Source organism: Leptonotus elevatus, chromosome 2 (genome assembly GCF_054856555.1).
Source record: "Leptonotus elevatus isolate MCC_2025b chromosome 2, RoL_Lele_1.0, whole genome shotgun sequence".
NCBI classification, from domain to species: Eukaryota; Metazoa; Chordata; class Actinopteri; order Syngnathiformes; family Syngnathidae; genus Leptonotus; species Leptonotus elevatus.
The window spans coordinates 11,754,376-11,767,716 of NC_141240.1; the positions used below are offsets into that span (position 1 = coordinate 11,754,376).

The window sequence follows — 13,341 nt, forward strand, 5'->3', positions numbered from 1 at the left end:
CAGCCCCACTAGTCTAAATAGGCTATGGTATTTTTGGTTAATATTTTGTTAGTGGAATATGAGCATCAAAATCCAGCAGTTATTTTCAATATGCGAAGGCGGCCATTTTGCCATTTGCTGTTGAGTGAAACTGACAACACAGGTGCTCATGTCTCAAGTAACAACAAATCACAGCTCAGCTTCAGAAAAACAGGTGAGCTTTGATTGGTCGTTGTCTGAGCCCTGAGCAACTGTGATGACATCTTCAGTCGACAGCAAGTGACAAAATGGCCGCCCATGAGATGGATATAAATGGATGGATTTTGCTTCATAACTCCTATTTCCACAAATGCAATATTAATCAGAATGTCATGTTTAGACTAGTGAGGTCACAAATGTTATTGTGAAGTAACTCATTCACTCCCAGTCATTTTCACTGAAGCAACCCCCTTTACTCTCAACTGTTTTATTGGATTTTGACAGATTTTGCAAGGCCCACAGAATATTGTGTTCTATTGCTCTGAAAAAATGGAATCTACCAAAAGAAAGATTAGAGTCTTATTTCATCAGGGGGGAAAAGTAGGCTATATTTGCTATATCTGTTTCCGTTTTGCAGCAATTAGCATTAGAATATAATTAAGTTTCACCATTATTCACAAACCTGTTTAAAACATTGGGGGAGCTTTTTTGCAACATGGCCCTGGTTGATCTCTTATACTCTGCTGCCACCTTGCTGGACGTTTTTTGTTGTTGTAATAATTACCATTGCTTTAAGCGACATCTTCAGGTCTGAGGCTGCAACAAAGCCTTTTGTATGCTCTAGCAAAATATATATATTAATTTTTAATTTTAAACGTATAAATACGTTTTTGGGACCATGGCAATATTTAAAATAGAACGTTTTCATACATTATTGGGAGCAAATGAGTTAAGGTTTACTTCCCCTTTAAAATAACGAGAACAGACTGACTGACTGGCTGATGGTCCTAAAATAGTGGTGATGAATTGTAATTTGCGATGACAGAATTGGGGTTAAAATAACAATGATAAACTGACGATGGCAGATTTGGTCGGCTAGAAATCATAACAAACTTTGAGGGACAGGCAAAATTTACTGACGCGTCCACCTCTGCAGATGACATATTATCTGACAACCATTTTGAACCATTATTTAAGAATATTGTCAAATGTACAAAAGATGTGAATCTAGTATAAATTCATTCTTAAACATGCAGATTTCATTTGCTCCGAAACACAAAGATTAGGGTGAGGGTTATTGGCTGCATGTTCTTGTATACCAGATGGCCTGCAAATCAATCATTGACAAATCAGTCAATTATAAATAAATTGAATCCTAGCCAAGTCTATCAGTAGGAAATACAGGCAGCGCGCAGCGCCATACGGCCAAACAATGGTCCAAATCAGAACAACTAAAGAGGTCAAAGCGGCAGCCGAGGCAGCGTTCCGCATAAAAGTAGAAATGTATTGGCACACGCATGTAACGTGTGTGCAGGCCTCGCCAAGAAGGAACCGTCTGAGCTGGCGGTGGGAGGATGTGAGGGAAAAGAGCGATCAGTAGTGAGTTGGTGGTGGTGCGCTTCTGAAAGCTGATGTTGAGATGGCCTGACAGGGTCTGTTTCTGTTCAGTGGGAGACTGTGATCCACATTGACCGCGTCTTGCCTTCCCTCCACAAAGGTTATGCCATTGCCAGCAGTCCACGTGACACATTGAATGATCTACAATGTCTTGAGCTCGACACGTTCATCAGGTCCATTTTGTGCCTGCGACCGCGCGCTCCACATTAAAAGAGGAATATGTTGGCAGACCAATGGCGGTTCTTAATGTTTGCGACCAATTGTGAGGCCGGGGCTGCATTTTGGATACGACGTCCTCTGTAATCTGGCGTGTTAGGCTGTCAGCTCAGGGTGCATGATCTTGCCAGCATGACTCAAGTCTGCCCGTGAGCCACTTCCTCTCCCTGTGCATCTACTCCAGTTGCATGTATGATCTATTTTAGATTCTTTAGCCCAAGGATGTGTGTGCATCATCACAGCAGAGAGCCACTGAAGAAAGACGGCAAGGAAGGGGGGGGGGGGGGGGGGGGGTATATAATGTTCATATAATCTACAGGCAATCATGCAAATTCCCCAGACGTTGAGCGCTCAGGGAAGCTGCGTGCATTCTATTCGGCACAAAAAATGTGGAAACAGACATTTGTGAAGACTAATATGCGAGCCGGCATGTATGATGCAATAACATTTCCCTTTTTGGCCTACAGTATAGTCAAATCGTGCATTTATCTAATTGGATTAATTAGAACTCATAGCACATGCAAAGTGACGCCATGATTGGTTCTTGGCTTTTACGTAACCATGAAGAAAACATCGCAAGGCCGTTGTCTTGACCACATCTATCGGGGGCACAATTGTTTGCTCCTGTTGTAAGTGGTCGTCAAAATGTCATGCTCCTGGTGGCCGCCATGCACTGAAAGAGGCCAATATGAAATTGGTGTGACCCTGATGAGTCATCTTGATTTAGACGCTATTTTCATGTCAGACCACCAATGAAACCTGATGTCTGCGTGGGTTTATGCCAGTGAGCTTGCTTGTGCACAAATGTGGATGTTCTCGTCATTCAGGCTTCTTTGGAAAGCGTGGTACTGTGGTTAGTAAATAGCTGGTTCTAATCTTGTCTAGTCAGTGGTCTATTGGAGGGGTTTTGGAGCAGATTTGAGCCCGGGGAGGTTCGAGTACCAACTGAAGAGAGAGAGAAAAAATATTTCTCCTTTGAAAATGTCCTTATGAATGGTGCTGAGCAAATTTAAATTTACATTTCATTCAGTACATACTGATATTCAGAAAAAAAAGATGTCTCCTATAGGCATGTAGAAGCCTGAGAGACTAAGATGGGAGACAAATTGTGCTGAGTATTTACGCAACGTCTTGTTACCGCTACATCTCGTTTGCATGCCATGTGAATTTGCACATTACTAGGAGACACAGTTGGAATATACTGCATCCACACAAATCTCACCTGAAAGACGATGCTCAAGGCTAGTGGGTGCACACTGCCATCTGCTGGGAGCAAAGACCATGTCCAAAAAAACACACACAAAAAAAAACACATGCAGTCTAATGCTTGAGTGATGAGGCTAACAATTGTGACCTTTCCAAGTCCACCAAGAAGTGATTGCAGCCAAGTGCAGCAAGAGAGGGTTCAATCTGTACAATATAATACAGCTAAAAGCCCCAAGAACAGCTAGAAAAAGAAAAAAAAACACTGGGATATTCTAAAGTGGCTTTCTATAAAGGCCCGACCTTAACCTTGTTTGGAGCAAGCACCCTTCAAACCTGAGACAGCTGCATGCAGCAGTTGGTCACTGAAAGTGGACCAAAAAGCCTGTGGTCTCATTTGAGCACTTGGGAGAGAAATCATTTGAATGCTGGCTCAAAATAGTGTGCAACAAAATATCAAGGATAAAATATTTTTTGTGCATGAGTTTTATTCTTGTTGTTCAACCAAAAAAGACCAATGCTAGATTTCTATTCTTGTTGCAATTTGTCAGGTTAAATCTTATTTTAGTGACCACGGTGGGGGTAGGGGTAGCCTAGCCGTGTCCAATGAAAAGAGCAGACTATTCTGCTCATTCAATAAATGCGTTTCCCAGTGCAACTGTTTTGTGTTTATTGCCTAAAAGACAGAACGTACAAGATGATTTCATAATTTGTTGTTCTAAATTGCTGAGGCACAATCAAGAGCCAAAGGCTGCTCAGTCAGAAGCACTTAGGCCAAAAATAGTTCACCCTTGAATGGCAAGTGAATGTTTTACTGACATCAGAACGCAGAGACGTCAATTGAAAAACAAAGAAACACACAAAGCTATGTTTTTCTGTGTTTATTTGGAAGACATTTATTATAAAACAGTGGTATTTTCTTCCAGAGAAATATGGACCCAAGAGTACAAATGCATCGTTTTCCCCCCCCCATCTATGTCGTGATACATGACACAGGTACATTTTTGTGATAAAGTCTGTCTACATAAAGTAATTAAATAACTATGGGCTGACAGCCCAAATATTTGAGTGAAAAATCTGCTTGTGTCAAACAAGTCAAATTGGTGACAATCTTATCTCTCCCTGCAGCCCACTGTGGTATCTCTGCACAGAAATCTTAGACTCTAAACTGGTCTCGCAGACATCTGACACTTTGCCGAGCTCGTCATGCAAAAGACTGATGTGTTCCTGCGCGTTCACCATAACTGTGGGAAAAGTCACAGAGTGATACAAAAAGATGAAATGCATGGTAAGAGAATAGAGAACGTCCATGCTACATCCAAATATGCCTCACACAATACCAACGAAATACACATGATCATTCCGCGCCGCGCAATGATGGTCACATAAGCGTACAGTAAAATATAAAAGACAAGGAAGTGTGTAACAGCTCCAAAAATGTTGATTAATACAAATGTATGGGGATTCACTGAACATTACAGGATATATACTGTATATATTTTTTTAACTCTATAGAATTAAGAATCCTCTGTCAATCAGTGTTGGCAAAAACATGAAGCTAGTGTGATCATATCAGACAACTTAAAAAAAAAAAACTTGAGGATCACACCTTTCCCCAACGTCAAACGATGACTCCATTTTAGTCCGTTTTAGTCCGTTCCATCCCTCAAACACGTTAACAGTATGTTACTGATGGTAGGGGTTGACAGTTTTGTCAGATCTGTTGCCATATTGTGAGTTCACACGCCACACTGCATTTGCATTTTACGCCTCCGTTTGAAAGAAAACACCTCCATTTGTTTTGTGGACAAAGGAGAATTTGCTTCAAAATAAATTGAGAATTTGTTTTTCCAAAAGATCAAGAAAGCGGTGTGCCCAAAATAAATAGAGTCGGCGCTAACAGAAGCTGTGATTGAGTCGCTTTCAGTCTCATGCAAAATGTGTAGCATCCCGCTACGCGGAGTAATGAAGCAATGTTGCCTAGCAAACTGCTTTCGGACAACCTTTCCAGAGGCTGTGGTTTCAAGAGGAGGCCACGATGCAAACCTCCTGCCATCAGGTCAAACAGATACAAAAAAATATATTGAGTACAACTGTACCAGCAGTGAAGATTTTCTACAATGTTAGATAAAAATAAATTCTGAGAAAATATTTAGCAAGGTTTGTGATAGAATCCAGCTATTTGAAACATGCTTTGGAGTTAGACATCTATTAGGATTAGATTACTACGTCATAGAGCGCACACAGGCATAGAACTACAATTATTTAACAGAGGAGTGGAGTCCAGTTCAGGGGCACAGAGCGGATTCTTTCAGTATATTAAGAAAACAAGGAAAGTAAATCTCAATTGGATGATCACAACAAACTAAAAAAGGTTCCGAATCACAAACTGGGAACCTGTTTCATAAACCATTAGAAATGTAATAGTGCAAATGAGACAGGGAACATGATATGATGTTCAAGGAACACAGAAGCAAAAGTGGTGTGGATTTGAATCCGAATGCAATTAGCCATAAAAAGGTGTTATGGCTCACATGCTGAAAGGCAGGGAGACGTTTCTTTGGCTACAAAAGGCAGTTAAACAGAACATCGGCTATGAAAAAGGTGTGAACTGTTCCTTCTGCTTTTCTTATCAATACAAAAATCGATCCATTTAGAATTTCACAGCTATCACTGGAGCCAATTTAGCCACCGTTCTTTTGTCTGGTTAACGTTCTGTTGTAAGGCAAGAGTTTAGATAGGAAGTAGAACTTAGACTCTGTAAGACAAAAATCATGTCTTATATTGTTCTTGGCCGCAAAGATTTGATACTCAATAGTGAACATGACATCCACAAGTGATTGGGAACCTTTTTTCACCCCTCTTCCTTCATGGATCTGCTTCTGGGACCTGGGGCCCCCCACCTTTGGCCTTGATCTGGATCCAGGCGTCTCCCAGCGCCTTGGCAAAGTGGTCATCCACTGAGCCTGTGATGGAGACAGAGTTGGACGCCGGGTTGGTCACAGGCTCTGCTTCTTTGTAGTTTTTTCCCAGGCTACGGCGGAAGTGTTCCTCAATCACAGGATCGCAAACTGTGTTCGCTGAAACAAAAATGTTTGTGTTAAAAAACAATAAATGATGTTCATACATGCACATATACACAAACATTCTAAAAATAATAATAATCAAATTTGATTTCCTTAAGTTACTTTTGTTGGAACAAGAACAACAGTAATTTTCCCTGGGTGTGGGCAAAGACAAATTTGCAAATAGAAATGCACAACAGTAGAAGCATACAGAGCTAAGGCAAGTGTGACATCTAGTGGTAAAAGAAACATCCAAGCGGTTTTTAACTTATCAGCCAAAGTCAACTGAACACAATTTTCAACCTGTAAACTGGCCATTGAAATCATATTTCATTGTTTGAGTGTCACAAAAGGCCACACAGTGCACAGCTTGTAGGATGATCTTTTTTTGGGGGGTACAAAACAAGAAAATGCTTACACAAAAATATTAAGACCAATTTAAAAAATAGAAACACTATAGTTATGCAAATTACTTTTGGACGAAACTGAATTTATAATAATATATATTTATTTATGTTGGCAAAAACTTGAAGTTGGAGTGCAGCTTGTGCGATGTGCAGTAGGACGATCATTTATTTTTTGGGTACAAAACAATTATATTTTAACACACTAAAAAAATATTTAGACCAATTAAAAAAAATATATACAGAAACACTATAATTATGTAAATTCCCTTTGGACCAAACAGAATTTATAATAATATTTATTTATTTATGTTGGCAAAAACTTAAAATTGGAGTGCAGCATGTGCACTGTATAGGACGACTTTTTTGGTACAAAAAAAGAAAATGGAAACGTAAAAAACAAATAAAAACTATTGAAACAAATACAATTCTTTGAAACACTATAATTACTGAAGTCCCTTTTGCAAGAAACTAAATTTATTAAAAATTATTAAAAAGGGTAACAATTTATAAATTTAAACTAAAAAATGTGTATTAATAATCTTTTTTTTTTTTACGATTATGCAGATTTTGTAATTGTGAAGTTTAATAATTGAAATTGAAATTCAATTAATTGCACAGCCCCTGTCTTCTGTTTGCAACAATGAGCGGCTGAGGTTACAAATTTCACGCAATGAACTAGCTGAGCTCGGCACTTTCATCGCCTGCACAATGACGCGAAGCCTCGAATAGCGTTCCCGCAGGGGAAGGGTCAAATGCGGAGAAAGAATTTCGCCCCACTTATGTGGGTGTGACAATCAGTGGTATTTTAACTTTAAATACACAGACTGAGCATTGACTGAAGCATGTTTGTTTACGTCCATCGGGGTGAGCACAGTCCCTCTCATTCTGTGTATTTTTGCATCATAAAGCATTTGACGAATATGCGGAAGCGCTCAACGAAAGGTGGGCATCATCAACGATGGGAAGCAACAGTAAATGGAAATGCCCCGCTCTGTGCAGGGGACTAATAATTCGTCACCACTCAGCACAAGGCGGCACACTCAGTTCTCACCCTTACTTACTTTCAGAACGACTTCCGACTTACGCACAAATTCAGGTTAGGTTGCCACTGTGGGAATGGAACTACTTTGTAAACCAGGAACCCCACGTATCTCGTGTACAAAAAGGATTATGGGCACACATCATAGACTGCTTAGAGCTTACCATTGGTCTTTCGCTCATCAGAGGTTGGGCTCGGAGAGCAGCCGTTCATATGGCAGTGAGAGAGTTTACAATTGCGGTTGCTTGCAGGAGCACAGATAATAACAGAGGGGCGATTCTGAAGGTTTACAAAAAAAAAATACGTTATTTAGTTAGTGAAACAAATATAGGATGTTCAATCAAGCACATATCTCCCATAAAACAGGTGCTCGTGTACTTGCGACGAGGACCATCGTACCTGCTGCCGTTCAACCGCTGCACTGACAACGGACATCTGCCTGCCCCCGACTGCGTTGTCAAGGCTGCTTTTGGTCAGAGCCAGCGGCTGGTCCACAGCATAGCCAGAAATGGAAGCATACAGATGGTTCCCATGGAGACCGTTGGAGGAAGAGCTGATGTGCTCCACAGGACTGTGGCTCATGCTCCAGTGTTCATTGCGGTTGTCTCCAGCAGAGGGACGAGCCCTAGATGAGTACAGAACTGTTAAACCACTGCAGCCAGTCTCATATTTCAAACCATTGACTTCTTACAGCGTTGCTGACTGTGTGTCAATAAGGAGAGCCCTTGTTGAAAATCTTACACCAACTCAAATGAGATGTCCAAGGAGCTGTTCGCCCTAGAATGCAACAACCTATAATCTGTCAGGGGTCTATTATATTGCTGTTTCATACACAATAGAACCAGGAGAATTCCTTCAACATATACACAAATATAGCTAACTGAGCAATAGCTTCAAATTGGTGTACAGGCTGTGAAACATTGCAGTAGAGGATAGCGCAGTCTTTGCACTAAAGGAACTTACAGGTGAGTTGCGAACAATCTGCTCATTTTGGTCATGTGGTCATCATCGCAATTCATTTGGTCCTTCGTTTGTTCATCGCCATACTTCCGTTTGCTTGGGCAGAGAGGAGGCGGCCCGCTTATGTTTGATATAGCAGAAGGCAGCGAGGGTGTCCTGGACTCATCTGTTGGAATAAATCATCAAATCGGAATAAAACACCATAGCAGTTGTATAAGATGACAGTTCATTTAATAAGCTCTGAGCAAACTGGTTATGCGTAAAAATGAGATCGGCATTACCAGCCTAACACACAATGCAATTACCTGACCGTTGCTACCATACATAACAGTAATATCAATGCCAAGTGTCACCTTGAATGAAAATGGCACAATAAATCATTGTGGTCACTGATCAGTTTGACATTACATTTGTAAGGAAGACACTGACACCATACCGTGGTCAGTGGGAAAATCATACAGAAGGCTGTAAATATTTTTGCCATGACCGGCAACTTCCCTGCTAGCGCTATTTTACCATGAACGACTCCTATTCGTCAATCGCCGGACCGAGTCACGCACTGGGTGTGGTTCCTGCCTTGCTTCTTGCAATTTCGTGTCTTTTCACAAATTTTTAATTTTGTTATGCCACCGAAGGTAGGCTGCTATCGGCATTACCAGCCTAACCGTAACCCTCAGAGCATATAGGATGTTGTCCAATAATTGTAGGGACTAGGGAGGGTGAGGTTTACAGAGCGGGATTCAAACCGTAACCCCAAACTTTTGGGGCCAACAGTGAACACCTTAACCACTATGCCACGAGATAGTACACATTGACTTCACATAAGCAGAATCTGTACTTTTAGTTCTCGCTCAATTGACGGCAAAATAGCGCTAGGTGGCAAATATCCACTTCACAACCGGAAATAGGATCTATACTTGTAGAGGCAAGCATGATGTCTGTGAAGACATCATTGATACGATACATAAACCACAAGCATGACGTTTCTGTGTTGGGGGGGAGGGGTATTTTCGCTGCAATAAATTTGCAAAGATCAGAAGACTTTTCATTAACAATATTGTTCGAACATGTTATGCCACAACTTAGAATAGGCCAGAAAAACTTATTCAATAGATTTGTTTCCAATCGAATTATGAGAAAGTCACCTCCATAATGCAGTCTCCCGATGTTGTTGTTCATCTTGTCCAGGTACTGAGAGTTCAACAGGTCCATTCTAGGCAACAGCATTACACGAACAGGCTAGCTGCTAACATCGACGCTAGCAGGCAAAACCGGTGAAGACGACGAACTTCTTTCCTGAAGAATCGAAGTTGTGGACATTGGTTACTCGTGAATATGTTGTGGGAATAAACATTCTAAGCACTTCAACGCGATCAGTGTGCGTTTTCTGGACGGTAGCTGGGAATCTCTTCATGTTTTAAACGCGTCCAACAAAAAACATAGGCTAATAGCTAACATTCCAGCTCGTGTTTCATTTGTCACAATAGGTTAAATTGGTAGTCCATTTGTTGCCACTATTAGAATCACACGTTTTAAACACAGTTTTACGATTAGCGGTCGAATGTCTCACTTGTACTGGTAACGAACTTGCTAGCTAACTTTAGCATGCGCACCAACTAGCCGCCAGCTCGTCGCCAACTTTGTCGTTGTCTGTCTTTGTTATTGCATCCAATAACACCCACCCACGACAGTTCAGCGGCGGTGCGTCCACTGTGTCCAGCAGCAGTAGCTTTGGCCGTCAGTAACTTGTACAAAATCGTCTAGTTTCCCAGGCAAAACAAAAACATGATTAGCTCAACTTGTCTGTCTTGTGTCCGTATGTGGACAAAGAGCTCTATGGCGCCCTACTAGAGGAGACACGCCACGACACAGCTTTCCCAGATTTGCACATCAACTGTTATTTATGATCGCGTCTGTATTGGGGGGGTTAAAAGCAATTGTTTTGTTAAATTATAGTAGGTTACTTAACTGCTGTTCGAAAGAACAGAAATAACTCAGTTAAAATGAGTTACAGCTCAAATAAAGGCATCATTATTTATCACAGTTCCAACCATCTGTGCATTTCTGATATTTCTGCAATGCAACGCCCCTTACTCGGTGAAAACAAACAGCTTTTTCTCTTTCTCTCTCTCTCTCTCTACAAAGCTCTCAGGAAATCATGCCTAAAATTTGTTATGCGGTTAGACTTGGATGTTCCAGCAATTTTGATGGAAACTAAATTATCTTGATGAACGTCTGAGAAAATGTGTAAAAGCAGTGAAAGACTGGAACCGGACAGTTCGAAATGGAGGCTAATTAAGACCACAGTGCTTGTGATCAAACATGCAGTTTTTTGTTTTTTTTTAGGCGTTTGCCGCAGCTTGCATCATTATCTATCTAACTGGACTAAAGTCCTCTGAGTGATGTTTACCCATTTTTCTTATAGCAACAGGAGGGCAAACATAAGATTTAACTAAATACAAATAGGTGAAACATCACTCTAATTGTCCAAACCGCTTAAATTTATTGACGCAAATGTGACGTTTTACTCTTTGTATAGAATATTAAAAGAATGTAGACTGGCTGGCCCATTGCAAGGCTCAACCCAAGATTAAACCAGATAAATTTTCTATGGAACTGATTTTACATTATTACCATAATTTACAATATTCAGAAGACCAAAGAACTACATCGTATACATACACGGTTTTGATTCTTTCAATTTTAATTACTAATGTAATGCAGTAATGTAGCTACAAGTGCCTCTTGGCTGTGAGGACATTCATCTAGTATTAGCCCAATTTCTGTTCATATCGCACCTTTGTCTCTGTAGGCAGATTGTTGTAGTCAAATTACATTTCATTATGTTTTGAAATCAAAATAATCCTCACAAATCATTTACAACAATCTTAAATCCAATGCTTTTCCATGAGCAGAAAGCCTGTCTTCACCTAGTAAGACCACTATTTTGACTTGTGACATAATTGTGACATAAACTCGGAAGTGTCTCATTCAAATATGCAAGCGTAGCGAAGTTATGTCTGTTTGGTCAATTAGTGCAGTTTTTCCCTACATTTCTTAATCCAAGGCACATATATTACATCGGGAAAAATCAAGGCACACCACTGAACAAAAATGTTACAAAATGTTCATACAAAATGTGATTATGTACATCTGCCATCTAGTGGAACAGCATTTACTGTAGTTGTTTTGCTCTTCACTACAGACCATGGATCACAAAACATTTTGAAGCTGCAGCTACTTCTTGAGATGATGCGCAAGTGACAGCCCTAGTTTTTATTAATGATTAATAACATTCATATATGTGAAGATATGATCATGTTAACGAGTATTATGATTTACAGTATAATGATTTACATTTAATTTTCATCAATGATGTCAAATATAGTATGAATTATACTCTTTAAACATTGCAAAAACTAAAATCTTAAATAAGAAATTTGCTTATTTTGATTTTACAAGTTATTTTTACTTAAAATGAAAGATCATTGTGCTTATTTTAAGATACTTATTACTTAATTATCTTATTTGATCAAGCAGTCTTGGCATTGAGTGTTAACAGCCAGTTTTAAGTACTGTGAGGATTAAAACAAGCATTCCCCACATTTTAAGATGACAACTAACCAACATCAAAGGCCCTGAACTGGGGTTTCATACATTTTCTTGTTTTAAGAGTTTGCATAATTTAGTAATAAGATAAATGGAAAAAATACAAGTATGAAAACAGACGAGTGCAATTTGGTTCATATCGTTATATTTACTAAGATCTTCAGTACCAGCTCAGTGGTCTAGTGGTAGAGTGCCTACCCTCGGACTTGAAGGTTGTGGGTTAAATTCCTGGCTAGGTCATGACAAAGAAAATTCGACCTGTTACCTCCTTGCTTGACACTTAGGCTAAGTTATCCAAGCGTAAAAAAAATAGTTCTATTTATTACAGCTTGAAAAAAGTCAACATTACTTGCTTTTAGTCTGAAAATACATTTTTCAAGACCGCAGTTATTATTTTATTATTATTTTCTTTTCTTATTTTTCAAAATCTTACATGTAAATTTCAGTAATTTTTTTGTTCTGTTGGCAGATCATTTTGCTTATTTGAAATAATAATTTTTTTATTTTACTAGATTTTTTTCTTAAAATTTCTACAGTCCTTTTTGCAGTGAAGGGACATAAACAATTATAAACCTTGTCAAATTCATGACTGTCGACCCAAACCGTGCATTGTTAGTTTCGCAAAGGCATTTTTTTTTATAAACTCCTGTATTGAATTTTATTACATTATGCACTTATGTCTAATTTTGTTGCTAGTGAGTGAGTATGAGTGCTGCCAATCTCATGTACTCCTTTATGCGTCATCTGTGCACCTCTTTAAGAAGACTTTTTCTTCTTCTTCTGGTGCCATTGTTTTTTGTTGTAAGGGTTATGGCTTGTTGATTTATTGATCTGTTTCCTCTTCTTGTAGGCAAAATAATTGTCCGAAATGCTTTCACTCGATGAGTTTAATGGCATCGTCAGTTTTTGTATCAACACAGAGTCAAAAGACTTGCTAATAATTTCCATTAGGAAGAATAGTATCAGTAACATGACGTCTAACTAAACATAATCTAAAAAGGTGCACTTGTGTGTGAGCATGTAGGCCTATCATGTGCAAAATGCAATTGCAAATAAATCAAAACATAATAATAATGATGATGATAATAATAATAATAATAATAATAATAATAATAATAATAATAATAATAATAACAGACTAAAACTATTAAAGTGGTGTAAAAACAGGACATTAAGTTGCTTTTCAACAATTTGATGTGATTTTTTAAAATTATTACACAGATTCCGTTTATAAATGTGCACATGTAAAAGGCACTGGAACAGCAGA

At 39.2% G+C, this 13,341-nt stretch overlaps 1 protein-coding gene across 2 annotated transcripts; it reads right to left on the bottom strand.

Annotated features, from left to right (window-relative positions):
* Positions 1–3,860: 3,860 nt before the first annotated feature.
* Positions 3,861–10,312, bottom strand: vgll4a (vestigial-like family member 4a). 2 transcript variants are annotated; one of them, XM_086070182.1, is made up of 7 exons: positions 10,148–10,312; positions 9,611–9,761; positions 8,469–8,631; positions 7,905–8,130; positions 7,670–7,784; positions 5,898–6,074; positions 3,861–4,238 (listed from the first exon to the last, which is right to left on the bottom strand). In XM_086070182.1, the coding sequence occupies exons 2-7, from the start codon at positions 9,690–9,692 to the stop codon at positions 4,090–4,092; spliced, it is 912 nt and encodes a 303-aa protein (XP_085926308.1). In that variant the 5' UTR covers positions 9,693–9,761; positions 10,148–10,312; the 3' UTR covers positions 3,861–4,089. The 2 variants fall into 2 exon arrangements, with proteins under 2 accessions (XP_085926308.1, XP_085926309.1); XM_086070183.1 differs by having other exon boundaries at positions 4,092–6,074.
* Between the last annotated feature and the right edge of the window lie 3,029 nt (positions 10,313–13,341).